Source organism: Microcaecilia unicolor, chromosome 6, assembly GCF_901765095.1.
Source record: "Microcaecilia unicolor chromosome 6, aMicUni1.1, whole genome shotgun sequence".
Lineage (NCBI taxonomy): Eukaryota > Metazoa > Chordata > Amphibia > Gymnophiona > Siphonopidae > Microcaecilia > Microcaecilia unicolor.
In genome coordinates, this window is record NC_044036.1 from 214554894 (window position 1) to 214567050 (window position 12157).

The 12157-nt window shown below is 42.2% G+C and overlaps 1 protein-coding gene across 1 annotated transcript in view; it reads right to left on the reverse strand.

Annotated features, from left to right (window-relative positions):
• Nucleotides 1–12157, reverse strand: part of LOC115472163 (cholesterol 7-desaturase-like) — a 173626-nt gene that overhangs the window by 108888 nt on the left and 52581 nt on the right. The window contains exon 2 of the mRNA XM_030206313.1: nucleotides 6741–6929. Coding sequence (XP_030062173.1) covers nucleotides 6741–6929 — 189 coding nt within the window. The remainder of the gene's footprint in view (nucleotides 1–6740; nucleotides 6930–12157) is intronic.

A 12157-nucleotide genomic window follows, 5' to 3' on the forward strand; every position in this document is an offset into this window, starting at 1 on the left:
TGACAGTGTCCCACTCAGGGGCGTATCTGGAGACCGGCGGTAGGGGGGGCCAGAGCCAGAGGGAGGGGGCACATTTTAGCCCCCCCACCCGCCATTGCCAGACGCCCCCGCTGCCACCGCACCCCCCCGCCATTGCCAGACCCCCTCCTGCCACCAACGACTCTCTCCACCACCCCCCGCTGCCAACCCTACCCCGCTGCTTACCTTTACTGGCGACGGACCCCAAACCCCGCCAGCCGAGGTTCGCTTCCAACTGCCAGTGCCGCTGCCTTTAAAAATATGTCTTCAGCTGGCGGGGGACCCCAACCCCTGCCAGCCGACCCGAGGTCTGTAAAGTTCTTTGTCCTCCGTGGCCGGCCCGTGCTGTATAGCTGTTGAATCCAGTTCGGAGTCTGACGTCCTTTCGGAATAGGCTCCCCCTTCCCCAGAATGTTGCCCAGTTCCTAACAAATCTAAAACCCTCCTCCCTGCACCATCGTCTCATCCACGCATTGAGACTCCGGAGCTCTGCTTGTCTCTTGGGCCCTGCATGTGGAACGGGTAGCGTTTCACCCTAGAGGTTCTGGATTTGAACTTTCTACCTAAGAATCTAAATTTGGCTTCCAGAACCTCTCTCCCACATTTTCCTATGTCATTGGTACCCAAATGTACCAAGACAGCCGGCTCCTCCCCAGCACTATCTAAAATCCTATCTAGGTGACGCCACCTTCGCACCAGGCAGGAAAGTCTTGGAGACACATACTCGGTGCGAGAGGATATTGCATTCCCTGGTGTGCTGGTCCTGGCTTCAGGAGTACTTTTTGTATCACCAGGGTAATGCTCTCCTTCTAGGAGACCTCCTTCCTCCAAGGTAGCACAAGGGCTACCAGACTGGAGGTGGGACATCTCTACAACATCCCTGTAGGTCTCCCTCAGCTCCACCAAGTCTGCTACTCTAGCCTCAAGAGAACAGACACGTTCTCTTAGAGCTAGGAGCTCTTTGCATTGGGCACACACATATAACCGCTCACCAACTGGGAGATAATCATACAAATGACTCTCAATGCAAAAGACTGGATAGCACCCGTCTCGCTGCTGGACTGCTGACTCCATCTTAGTATTTTTGAGTTTTTCAATCATTTAAAACTTGCTAAAGTATTAAGGATATTAGCCTAATGAAATGTATTTAAAACTCTGTAAGAGCACTCCCTGCTTGTTGTCCTAATTACAATAACTGATGATAAATGAAGAGTTGTCCTTTGGGTGGGCGGGTGTTAGGGAGGGTGGGTGGGAAGACTAAACTAGATCCTGCAGTACAAAGTTCAAGTTTTAAAACTAAGGGGAAAAGACTATGGAGATTAGTTGATAAAATTTGCTTTTTTATATTTTTATTCTGCCTATCACTAACCTACAATTCCTCCTTTAAACCCCAATCTTTAAGTTCCCAAAGCACAAAGCATAATAGTGTTCACTTACCAGAGAATGTCCTCTTCTCTCAGAACTTCTCAGAAAGAGAATTCAGTGGGACCTTTCCTCCTTATATAGTTTTGAATCTAAGGGGCCTTTTTTAAACTGGCTCTTTCAAGCTAACTCAGCAACCTATGCAAATATTCTACTTCCCCACACCTGTATTAACACCTAATAGAGGTCACTGTACGTGCTACCTCTCCAGCAACCAAAGAACAGAAAATAACTGTCTTTTAGAACAAGAGTTTTTGACTGTTAAGTTTCTACCTCTAGAAAAGGTTTCAGTTTAAAACTATGGGGGAAATGCTGTCATGTCCTCGGGCTGCGCAGGGTCCCGTCGACACGCACACTTGACTGGCACAGCCCTGAGCCATGTGTGTGTAGTTCTTCTCTGGCTGCAGGCTCCTTGATTGCTTTGCTCCCATGCACCTGGCTCTGCTATCTCTCTCTGCCTGGCTTCCAGGCTCCTTGACTGCTTTGCTTCTACCCACCTGGGTCTGCGCTTCCTCTGCCTGGCTTCCCTTACTTCTCTCCTATTGGTCTTCCGGTTCCTCCTTCCCCTGCTCTTGTCCTATGGCTGTGCCCCTTCTCCCTGCTGATGTCAGACAGCAGCACTTTATCAACTGAGTTCTCCCTAGACTCCTTGCTTTGGCTTCTACTTTGGTAGGTGTTACTTGCTCAGTAGTGTGCTTCTCCTCTACTTTGTTCTTCGTTGCTGACTCTGCCTGTACCTGGATTACTCTCGTGTCTGCTGCCTGCCTACTGACTCTGCCTGGCCTGTACCTGGATTACTCTTGTGTCTGCTGCCTGCCTCCTGACCTTGCCTGTACCTGGATTACTCTCGTGTCTGCTGCCTGCCTACTGACTCTGCCTGTACCTGGATTACTCTTGTGTCTGCTGCCTGCCTACTGACTCTGCCTGTACCTGGATTACTCTTTTGACCTGCTGCCTGCCTACTGACTCTGCCTGTACCTGGATCACTCTCTTGCCTGTTGCCTGTCTGACCGTCACATTCATCATCCCGCTTCCTGCTCCATCTTGTAAGCCCTGCAGGCCGCCCGCACCTAGGGGCTCAACCTCTGGGGAACGGTGGTCAGCGCAGGTGAAACCCGGGGTTGTCCAGCCACCAAGCAGAACTTTGTCCGAGTACCGGGCTCGGCAGCACTCTACTTGGTACAAGAACTCACAGGTCTGACAAATGCCTATTTCTAGAGAAAATTTCAGTTTAAAACTATGGGGAAAGGGTTGCATACTATGGCAACCAGTTAACAATGCTTGCTTTTCTCTCTATCGTTCTCTCTTTTTATTCCCCCTTAATACTAAACTAGATCCTGCAGTGCCTGCTAGGGGCTATCTGTTAATGCTGTGGTACAAAGTTCAAGTTTTAAAACTAAGAGGAAAAGACTATGGAGATTAGTTGATAAAGTTTTCTTTTTTATATTTTCCCTATCACTAACCTACAATTCCTCCTTTAAACCCCAATCTTTAAGTTCCCAAAGCACAACATTCCAACACAATATAAAATATATAATAAAGCTCAACGCTGTAGAAAATACTTACAATTCAAAACATACCTAACTCAATGACCTCAATGGTGACTCATTGCACGTGAGTACCTCAGCTCATTCACTTTAATCTTCATCAATCCAAAATTAACTTTTTTCCTTTTTAACAGAGATGGAATGCCAAAGAATGCCATTATCACAGTGATGGACCAGCCCTAGAAGCAGTGTATGCGAAACATGGCCCACATCAGCTGTGTGATCCATGGGATGTTGAACGACATATTTTAGCAGATTTAACAGCATACTTCTCTTGCATAATGGATGAAAAATGTTAAAAGGGAAAGGGAATGGGACTTGATATATTGCCTTTATTTGGTTACAATCAAAGCGGATTACAGGTACTTATTTTGTACTTGGGGCGATGGTGACTGGCCCAGAGCTGCAGTAGGGGGATGATCCTTTCTCCCCCAAAGACAAAAGGACATTAATAAAACAAGTCTAAAGTGTTGTAAAAAAAAATTAAGCAAAAAAGTAAATTTCAGACCAATGAAGATTAAGGTGAATCATGAGCTGAGGCACTCATGTGCAACAAGTCACCTTCGAGGTCATCAAGTAGGTGTATTTTGAATTCAAAGTATTTTCTACAGCATTGTTTTATTATATATGTGCCTTCCTTATCAGCACTTTGCATTTGACTTGACATTCCTTATACTGTTTCTTATTATTTTCAGTCGGTTCCTTCTTCCATTTTTCTGAAGAATTTTCTTTTAGCTCTAATAGCTTCCTTCACCTCACTTTTTAACCATGCTGGCTGTCGTTTGGTCTTCCTTCCTCCTTTTTTAATATGCGGAGTATATTTGGCCTGGGCTTCCAGTATGGTATTTTTGAACAGCATCCTGATGTAAATTTTTGACCCTCGCAGCTGTTCCTCCAAGTTTCTTTTCACTGTTCTTCTCATTTTATCATAGTCTCCTTTTTTAAAGTTAAATGCTAATGTATTGGATTTCCTGATTATACTTACTCCAAAGCTAATATCAAATCTGATCATATTATGATCACTGTTATCAAGCGGCCCCATCACCATTACCTCCCGCACCAGATCATCCGCTCCAATAAGGACTAGGTCTAGAATTTTCCCTTCTCTTGTTGGCTCCTGTGCCAGCTGCTCCATAAAGCAATCCTTGATTTCGTCATGGAATTTTACCTCCCTAGAATGCCCTGTTACATGTACCCAGTCAATATCAGGGTAATTGAAATCACCCATTATTATCATGTTGCCCAGTTTGTTAGCCTCCCTAATTTCTGAAAACATTTCTACATCTGTCTCTTCATCCTGGACAGGCAGACGGTAGTACACTCCTATCACTATCCTTTTCCCCTTTACACATGGAATTTTAATCCACAGGAATTCCAAGATGTGTTTTGTTTCCTGCAGAATTTTCAATCTATTTGATTCAAGGACCTCCTTAACATACAATGCTACCCCTCCACCAATTCGATCCACCCTATCACTACGATATAATTTGTACCCGGTATGACAGTGTCCCAATGGTTATCCTGCTTCTATCAGGTCTCAGAGATGCCTATTATATCTAATTTTTCATTTAGTGCAATATATTCTAACTCTCCCATCTTATTTCTTAGGCTTCTGGCATTCACATATAGACATTTCAAACTATGTTTGTTCCTATTTACATAATGCGCAGTACTTGACAGTATTAATTTGTAATCTTTTGTCTGATTTGTCTGTTACTGGTCTCTGTGGAATGCTCTTCCTGTTCAATTACGCCTGAAACCTCTCTTCCAAAGTTTAAGACAGGCCTGAGAACTTCTTTTTCAATATATTTTTTCTCTAGATTTCTTTCTGCTTAAGAATTTGTCTCACCTTTCCATTTGGCACGCGGGATCCACCGGGATAACTGTGGGTCTGTGATGGACAACCAGTGCATTTTTTCTTTTGCCTATCCTATCATAAAATTGAGTTTCTGCCCTCTGCTGTACCCTTTTCCTTAAATTCTAACAAACTAAATGATTGTACACACCACTCAGATGGTCTCCAATGGGCGGTATAACAAATATTGATTAAACTTGATAAAGCAACTAAAGTGCAATTGTGACAGTCACTGACAAGATAAATAAAACAAATTTGTTAGAATATATAGATGTGTACTAAATAGAAAGCAAATTATATGTAAAGTTGAATAAGGTATATGAAACTAGTCTTAGTCCAGATGCTGAGTGAGTGGTATTAGGCTTCTCTAAAAAAAATATATATATATATGTACCCATCTAGAAGTTAGTACTTCTTTATCCATTCCTCAGGGTTAAATCTGTAAACTACTGTTTAGTCATTAAAAGGTAATCCCCCATAAAACAACAAAAAAAAATCCTTCACTCTAAAATAACTTAATTTTAGGAGGAAAAGCCTCAGAAAACTCAGCTATAAACATGTCTTTGGTACTTACCATTCATAGACATAAAAACCTCTAAAGACCTATATATTTATTTCATCAGCGTCCATAATTGTAAGCACTTCTCAATTAGCAGAAGGCTCCAACCCTCAAAGTCCAACATGGACTAGCACGTTGCCAATCTACACGTTTTGGCTGTTACATATGGCCTGAGTTAAGCTTAACTGAGACAGCTGCTCATAAGTACTTAAAATGAAGCAAACTAATCCAGAGACGATTCAAATTCCTTTCAACAAAATACTATAGAATATAAATTATTAATTACTCAAGATCTTCCTAGAAGTGATGAGCAAAAATGAAGACAAAAATCAAAATAAGCATAGCAATAACACATGGAGGCAAAAACCTTAAATAACCCCGGTGTTACAGTGAACTTATTACTGACATCTTCATAACACTCGACAGGTTATTGTGTCATCATTGGCCAAAAACCTCCACAAAATGTGTATTGTTGCGTTTTATATTTTTATTTCTTTTTTCTTTTTATCTTCTTTAGTGCAAAAACTCATTGTACTACAATCCAAATTACTCAAACGCCAACAAGAGTAAATCTATCTACATATAACACTTAGCTTCTTATTTGATCCGGCTGCCCAACTCCCAGTCCCGTAACTCCAGACAGGGACCCATTTCGCCCTCCAGGCTTTTTCAAGGGAGATCCAGGAAATCAAGGCGTTTTGTCTTCTTTGTCAGAACATTTTATGCTGCTAAAATGTTCTGACAAAGAAGACATAATGCCTTGATGATTTCCCAGATCTCCCTTGAAAAAGCCTGAAGGGCGAAACGGGTCCCCATCGGGAATTACGGGATCGGGAGTTGAGCAGCCGGATCAAATAAGAAGCTAAGTGCTATATGTACACAGATTTACTCTTGTTGGCGTTTGTGTAATTTGGATTGTAATGTGATGAGTTTTTGCACTAAAGAAGATAAAACGTAAAAAGAAAAAAAGAGAAAAGAAATAAGAAACCTATAAAATGCAGCAATAAACATTTTGTGGAGGTTTTTGACCAATGATGACAACAACCTGTTGAGTGCTATGAAGATGTCAGTGATAAGCTCACTGTAGCACTGGGGTTAGTTTAGGTCTTTTCCTCCATGTGTTATTGTTATTGTTATGTTTATTTTGATTTTTATCTTCATGTTTGCTCATCACTTCTAGGAAGATTTTTGAGTAATTAATAATTCATACGTAACAGCCAAAAATCTTGTATCCTTGTACAAATCCCATAATACATCCATCACCATTGTTTATTTATAAACGTAACACACTTTTGAAGGACAGAGTAGACATTTACACAAATTAAAAGGCAAAGTTTACCTTTTTCAGCATATGGGATTTTAGTACATTTTCCATCCTCTCCACTGAACTGCCAACCATGAAATGGGCACTCAATGCAGTTACCTACCACCTGGCCACCAACAGTAAGACTGGCACCAAGATGAGGACAATATGCATCAACAACATATACTTGACCATCCTGAGTTCGATAGAGGGCTACTTGTTCACCTGTAAACAAGGAAATAGAAAAATGTAAACTGAAAGTTTTAAAATCATAAAAATGTAAACTGAAAGTTTTAAAATCATAAAGAGCATCATTGCTCTTGACAGAATCTAGATCAATGTTTGACAATTCTCCTGAAGGGACATCACACCAGCTAGGTTTTCAAGACTGCCACAACCAATCTGAGAGATTTAGAAATACAGTCTTGTCTTTGTACATTGGTCTAGCTCTGATCATTCTTACCCTCATCGCTTCCCACTGTACAAAAGCATCTCTCTGAACTATCACAAAGACTTATCACAAAGATCCTTCATAATTGACCTGACACTAAAACTTTTTACCTGAACAAGTTATCTGTGATCTCTTACTAATTGTTCACTATAATCAAAATTTTCTTTTTTGAATGTTGCATATTACCTTACTTCTCTTACACCTGAAATGATTTATATATCTTTTTATTTCTAATTGATTTCATATCTCGCTAATTTAAATGCAATAATATCCTGTACCTCTCCTTTCGGTAATGGTGCTTGCCATTACGGCATAATGTAAGCCACATTGAGCCTGCAAAAAGGTGGGAAAATGTGGGATACAAATGCAATAAATAAATAAATAAATAAATAAATAAATCAGATGTTAACTTGACTGCCTGCAGAATGTCACTCATCTATTTGTTCTCATTTTTGATCCTCTACATTTTGCGTAGATAATAAATGCTTTTATATATAAACAAAAGCAAAAAGCACCCTTCCTCCATTTTTCTACTCAAGTCTTTTTACCCATGTTCTGTTAGTTATGGTTTTACCAGCTAACACTGTCTGGTTCCCCAAGGATTGAGCCATTCCTCTGAAGTTTTAATTACTTTGAGTATTTGTTTTCAAATATGAACATTTTTCTGGTTGCTCCCTTTTCCAAGTTAAACCCCTGGTCCCAGTACAAATTCCTGAGGCACTGTAAAATGTACTTATTTCCTTTGGAAAAGCTGACAAATTTAATACAGCACTAATTTCAGCTTTCAAACATAATATTAGAATTTAAATGTAAAAATAAAGTTCAATCACAACAATGTATGCCTCTCCACAATCACCATATCCTCCTGCATACATTTAAGAACTACAATTACATAAATTTAAGAACAACAATTACATAAAACGTTCACAGTTCTATCACACCCAATTAGTAGTCAATTCATAACAAACATACCTCAGGTAGCCATGCAGCCTATCCAAGCTGCCGATCCATACCAACTACTAAGCTCTATAAACCCTCTCTCTCTCCCTCAGATGTTCTGTGATTGTCTCATGCATTCTTGAATGCAGATATACAGTGGTGGAAATAAGTATTTGATCCCTTGCTGATTTTGTAAGTTTGCCCACTGACAAAGACATGAGCAGCCCATAATTGAAGGGTAGGTTATTGGTAACAGTGAGAGATAGCACATCACAAATTAAATCCGGAAAATCACATTGTGGAAAGTATATGAATTTATTTGCATTCTGCAGAGGGAAATAAGTATTTAATCCCTCTGGCAAACAAGACCTAATACTTGGTGGCAAAACCCTTGTTGGCAAGCACAGCGGTCAGACGTCTTCTGTAGTTGATGATGAGGTTTGCACACATGTCAGGAGGAATTTTGGTCCACTCCTCTTTGCAGATCATCTCTAAATCATTAAGAGTTCTGGGCTGTCGCTTGGCAACTCGCAGCTTCAGCTCCCTCCATAAGTTTTCAATGGGATTAAGGTCTGGTGACTGGCTAGGCCACTCCATGACCCTAATGTGCTTCTTCCTGAGCCACTCCTTTGTTGCCTTGGCTGTATGTTTTGGGTCATTGTCGTGCTGGAAGACCCAGCCACGACCCATTTTTAAGGCCCTGGCGGAGGGAAGGAGGTTGTCACTCAGAATTGTACGGTACATGGCCCCATCCATTCTCCCATTGATGCGGTGAAGTAGTCCTGTGCCCTTAGCAGAGAAACACCCCCAAAACATAACATTTCCACCTCCATGCTTGACAGTGGGGACGGTGTTCTTTGGGTCATAGGCAGCATTTCTCTTCCTCCAAACACGGCGAGTTGAGTTCATTCCAAAGAGCTCAATTTTTGTCTCATCTGACCACAGCACCTTCTCCCAATCACTCTCGGCATCATCCAGGTGTTCACTGGCAAACTTCAGACGGGCCGTCACATGTGCCTTCCGGAGCAGGGGGACCTTGCGGGCACTGCAGGATTGCAATCCGTTATGTCGTAATGTGTTACCAATGGTTTTCGTGGTGACAGTGGTCCCAGCTGCCTTGAGATCATTGACAAGTTCCCCCCTTGTAGTTGTAGGCTGATTTCTAACCTTCCTCATGATCAAGGATACCCCACGAGGTGAGATTTTGCGTGGAGCCCCAGATCTTTGTCGATTGACAGTCATTTTGTACTTCTTCCATTTTCTTACTATGGCACCAACAGTTGTCTCCTTCTCGCCCAGCGTCTTACTGATGGTTTTGTAGCCCATTCCAGCCTTGTGCAGGTGTATGATCTTGTCCCTGACATCCTTAGACAGCTCCTTGCTCTTGGCCATTTTGTAGAGGTTAGAGTCTGACTGATTCACTGAGTCTGTGGACAGGTGTCTTTCATACAGGTGACCATTGCCGACAGCTGTCTGTCATGCAGGTAACGAGTTGATTTGGAGCATCTACCTGGTCTGTAGGGGCCAGATCTCTTACTGGTTGGTGGGGGATCAAATACTTATTTCCCTCTGCAGAATGCAAATAAATTCATATACTTTCCACAATGTGATTTTCCGGATTTAATTTGTGATGTGCTATCTCTCACTGTTACCAATAACCTACCCTTCAATTATGGGCTGCTCATGTCTTTGTCAGTGGGCAAACTTACAAAATCAGCAAGGGATCAAATACTTATTTCCACCACTGTAGTTCCACTATGTCTGATGAGAGGCCCTCCCTAACATCTATCATCCTATCAGAGAAGAAATATTTCCTTAGATTATTCCCGTCTAAACTTTTTCATCTTCATCCTATGACCACACATTTAAGATTTTCCTTTTACTTAAGAGGCCAGCCTCCTGTGCATTAATACCACACAGGTATTTCAATGTATCTCATCTTCCATACCTAGATTAAGTCTGTCCTTAATTTGTCCTTATATGTTTTATGATGAAGACCACAGACCCTATATCATTTTAGTAGCTGCCCTCTAGATTGAATTCATCATGTTTATGTCCTTTTGAAGGAATGGTCTCTCCAGAACTGAACACTATGACAAATGAAGTCTCACCAGAGCCTTAAATAGAGGCACAGTCACCATTTTCTACTGGACAGTCATCTCCCTATGCATCCAAAGTATTCTTCTGGCTTTTGCCATTGCATTAAAGTAGCCAAACAGGTAGAAAAGGCTATCTGTTTTAATCAGCCCCAGTCCTTCATACACAAAAGCACTTCACCCACTCCCTTAGGGTTATGCAGCCCAAATGCACGGCCCTGCATTTAGCATTTAGACCTTGGCTGCCACATGAAAGCATTCTACAAGCTTCACTAGATCCTTACCCCTTTGTTGCAGATTTTGACATCCAGCAAGAAACAAACATTTCATCAACAGCCCTTCGGAAATGGAGTAGAAGAATAGCATTGTGGTTAGAGCACCACGCCGACAACCAGCAAAGCCCAGTTCAAATAGCTGTTTGTGATACTGGGCAAATCACTTAACCCTCAGGTACAAACTTAAGATTGTAAGCCCTCTAGGATAGGGAAATACCTATTGTTTCTGAAGGTAATTCACCTTGAACTATTACCGAAAATGGTATGAACTAAATCCAAATATATCACTCCAAAAACTTTAAAAATAACCAGATTATGAATTGATCCCTGTAGCATACCACTGGTAACAACCCTATGTTCAGCGTGAACTATTACCATTGCCCTTTATTGCCTTCCACTCCTTTTAACCCAGACTATTTAGGGCCCATACCAACAGCATTCAGTTTTAAGTTGTCTAATTGGAAATGTAACAGACCCTTCCATGACATAACATTCTTCCCTGACCCAACTCAGAACATGTTCAGGTTTGTCTGAAGAGACCTACTCTAGTAACACCATACTGCCTTGGATCCTGTGATCCACTGGATTCAACTTCCTGTTTTAGCAGGGCGGGATGAATCTGAGTGCTCTGGAGCAGGCCACCTAGGAGGATTGCTGCACTGCCGCAGCGCTACAGAACATACTTTTAAAGGTATACTGCAAGAGGGGTGATGATTGAGATGCTGAATATGCAGGCTAGCAGAGGAAGGGGAGGGAGCAATTCTGGACCCTGGAGGTGGAAGAGAGGAAGAAAGAGGTGCTGGCCCAGGTGTGGGGGGAGGAAGGGCTGGTTGGAGGGTAGCCTTGACTTATATTTGGGTCACAGCATTTGTCTATTTTTATTTCTAAAACTGCCTTAACTTGTAGTTGAGCATATATGGCACTGCTAAATCCTTAGAGGGGAAGGGAAGAGATTTAGGATTTAGCTCATGCCTTGAAGCTGTTCCCAACACAGCTGTTTTCATCCTTAACATATACCAGTGCTCATAATTAGAGCCGCAAAGCAGCATTTAATCCATTCTAGCCATTATCTTCAAGAGAAGGCTTCCCCGATGTTATCTCCTGCTGCAACACATTCATGGACCCACTGCAGCAGGAGATAACAATCAACAAGTTCCTTATCACTTCCTGATGTGCATTTTGTCATGCAGAGACTCCTGGAACCATTTTAGTGGATTTCTTTTTGTCTTGAACTTAGCAGCCTTCACGTTCCATTATGTTCTCTGCTTTCCTGATATTCAAACAACTTAAACTGTGAAACCTTGAACAAGATGGCCACATAGCAGGAAGCTCCGAAATGAGCACCTCTCTATCCTGGTCTCCCTGACCAGCCTGGACACCCAGCAGCGGACAACTGCTCTGACCAAAGTCACAAAACGGGTAGAGATCTGCTGGTGGCACCACCGCTCCACTGGGTCAGACTCACGTGGCGGGTCAGACTCACATAGAGGCGGGCTACCTCACTCCCCATTGGACCAGAAGGTCGCCGACTAGGACAAAGGCTAATCTTGGAAAGCAGACTCACCGACTAGGAGGAACGGAGGCAGGGTGAAGGCTAATCTTGGAAACCAGACTCAGAGACACCCAAGGACGAGTCAGATGGCGAGCGATATTGTGACCAGACCGAAGGAACTCAGGAGCGAACACACTCAC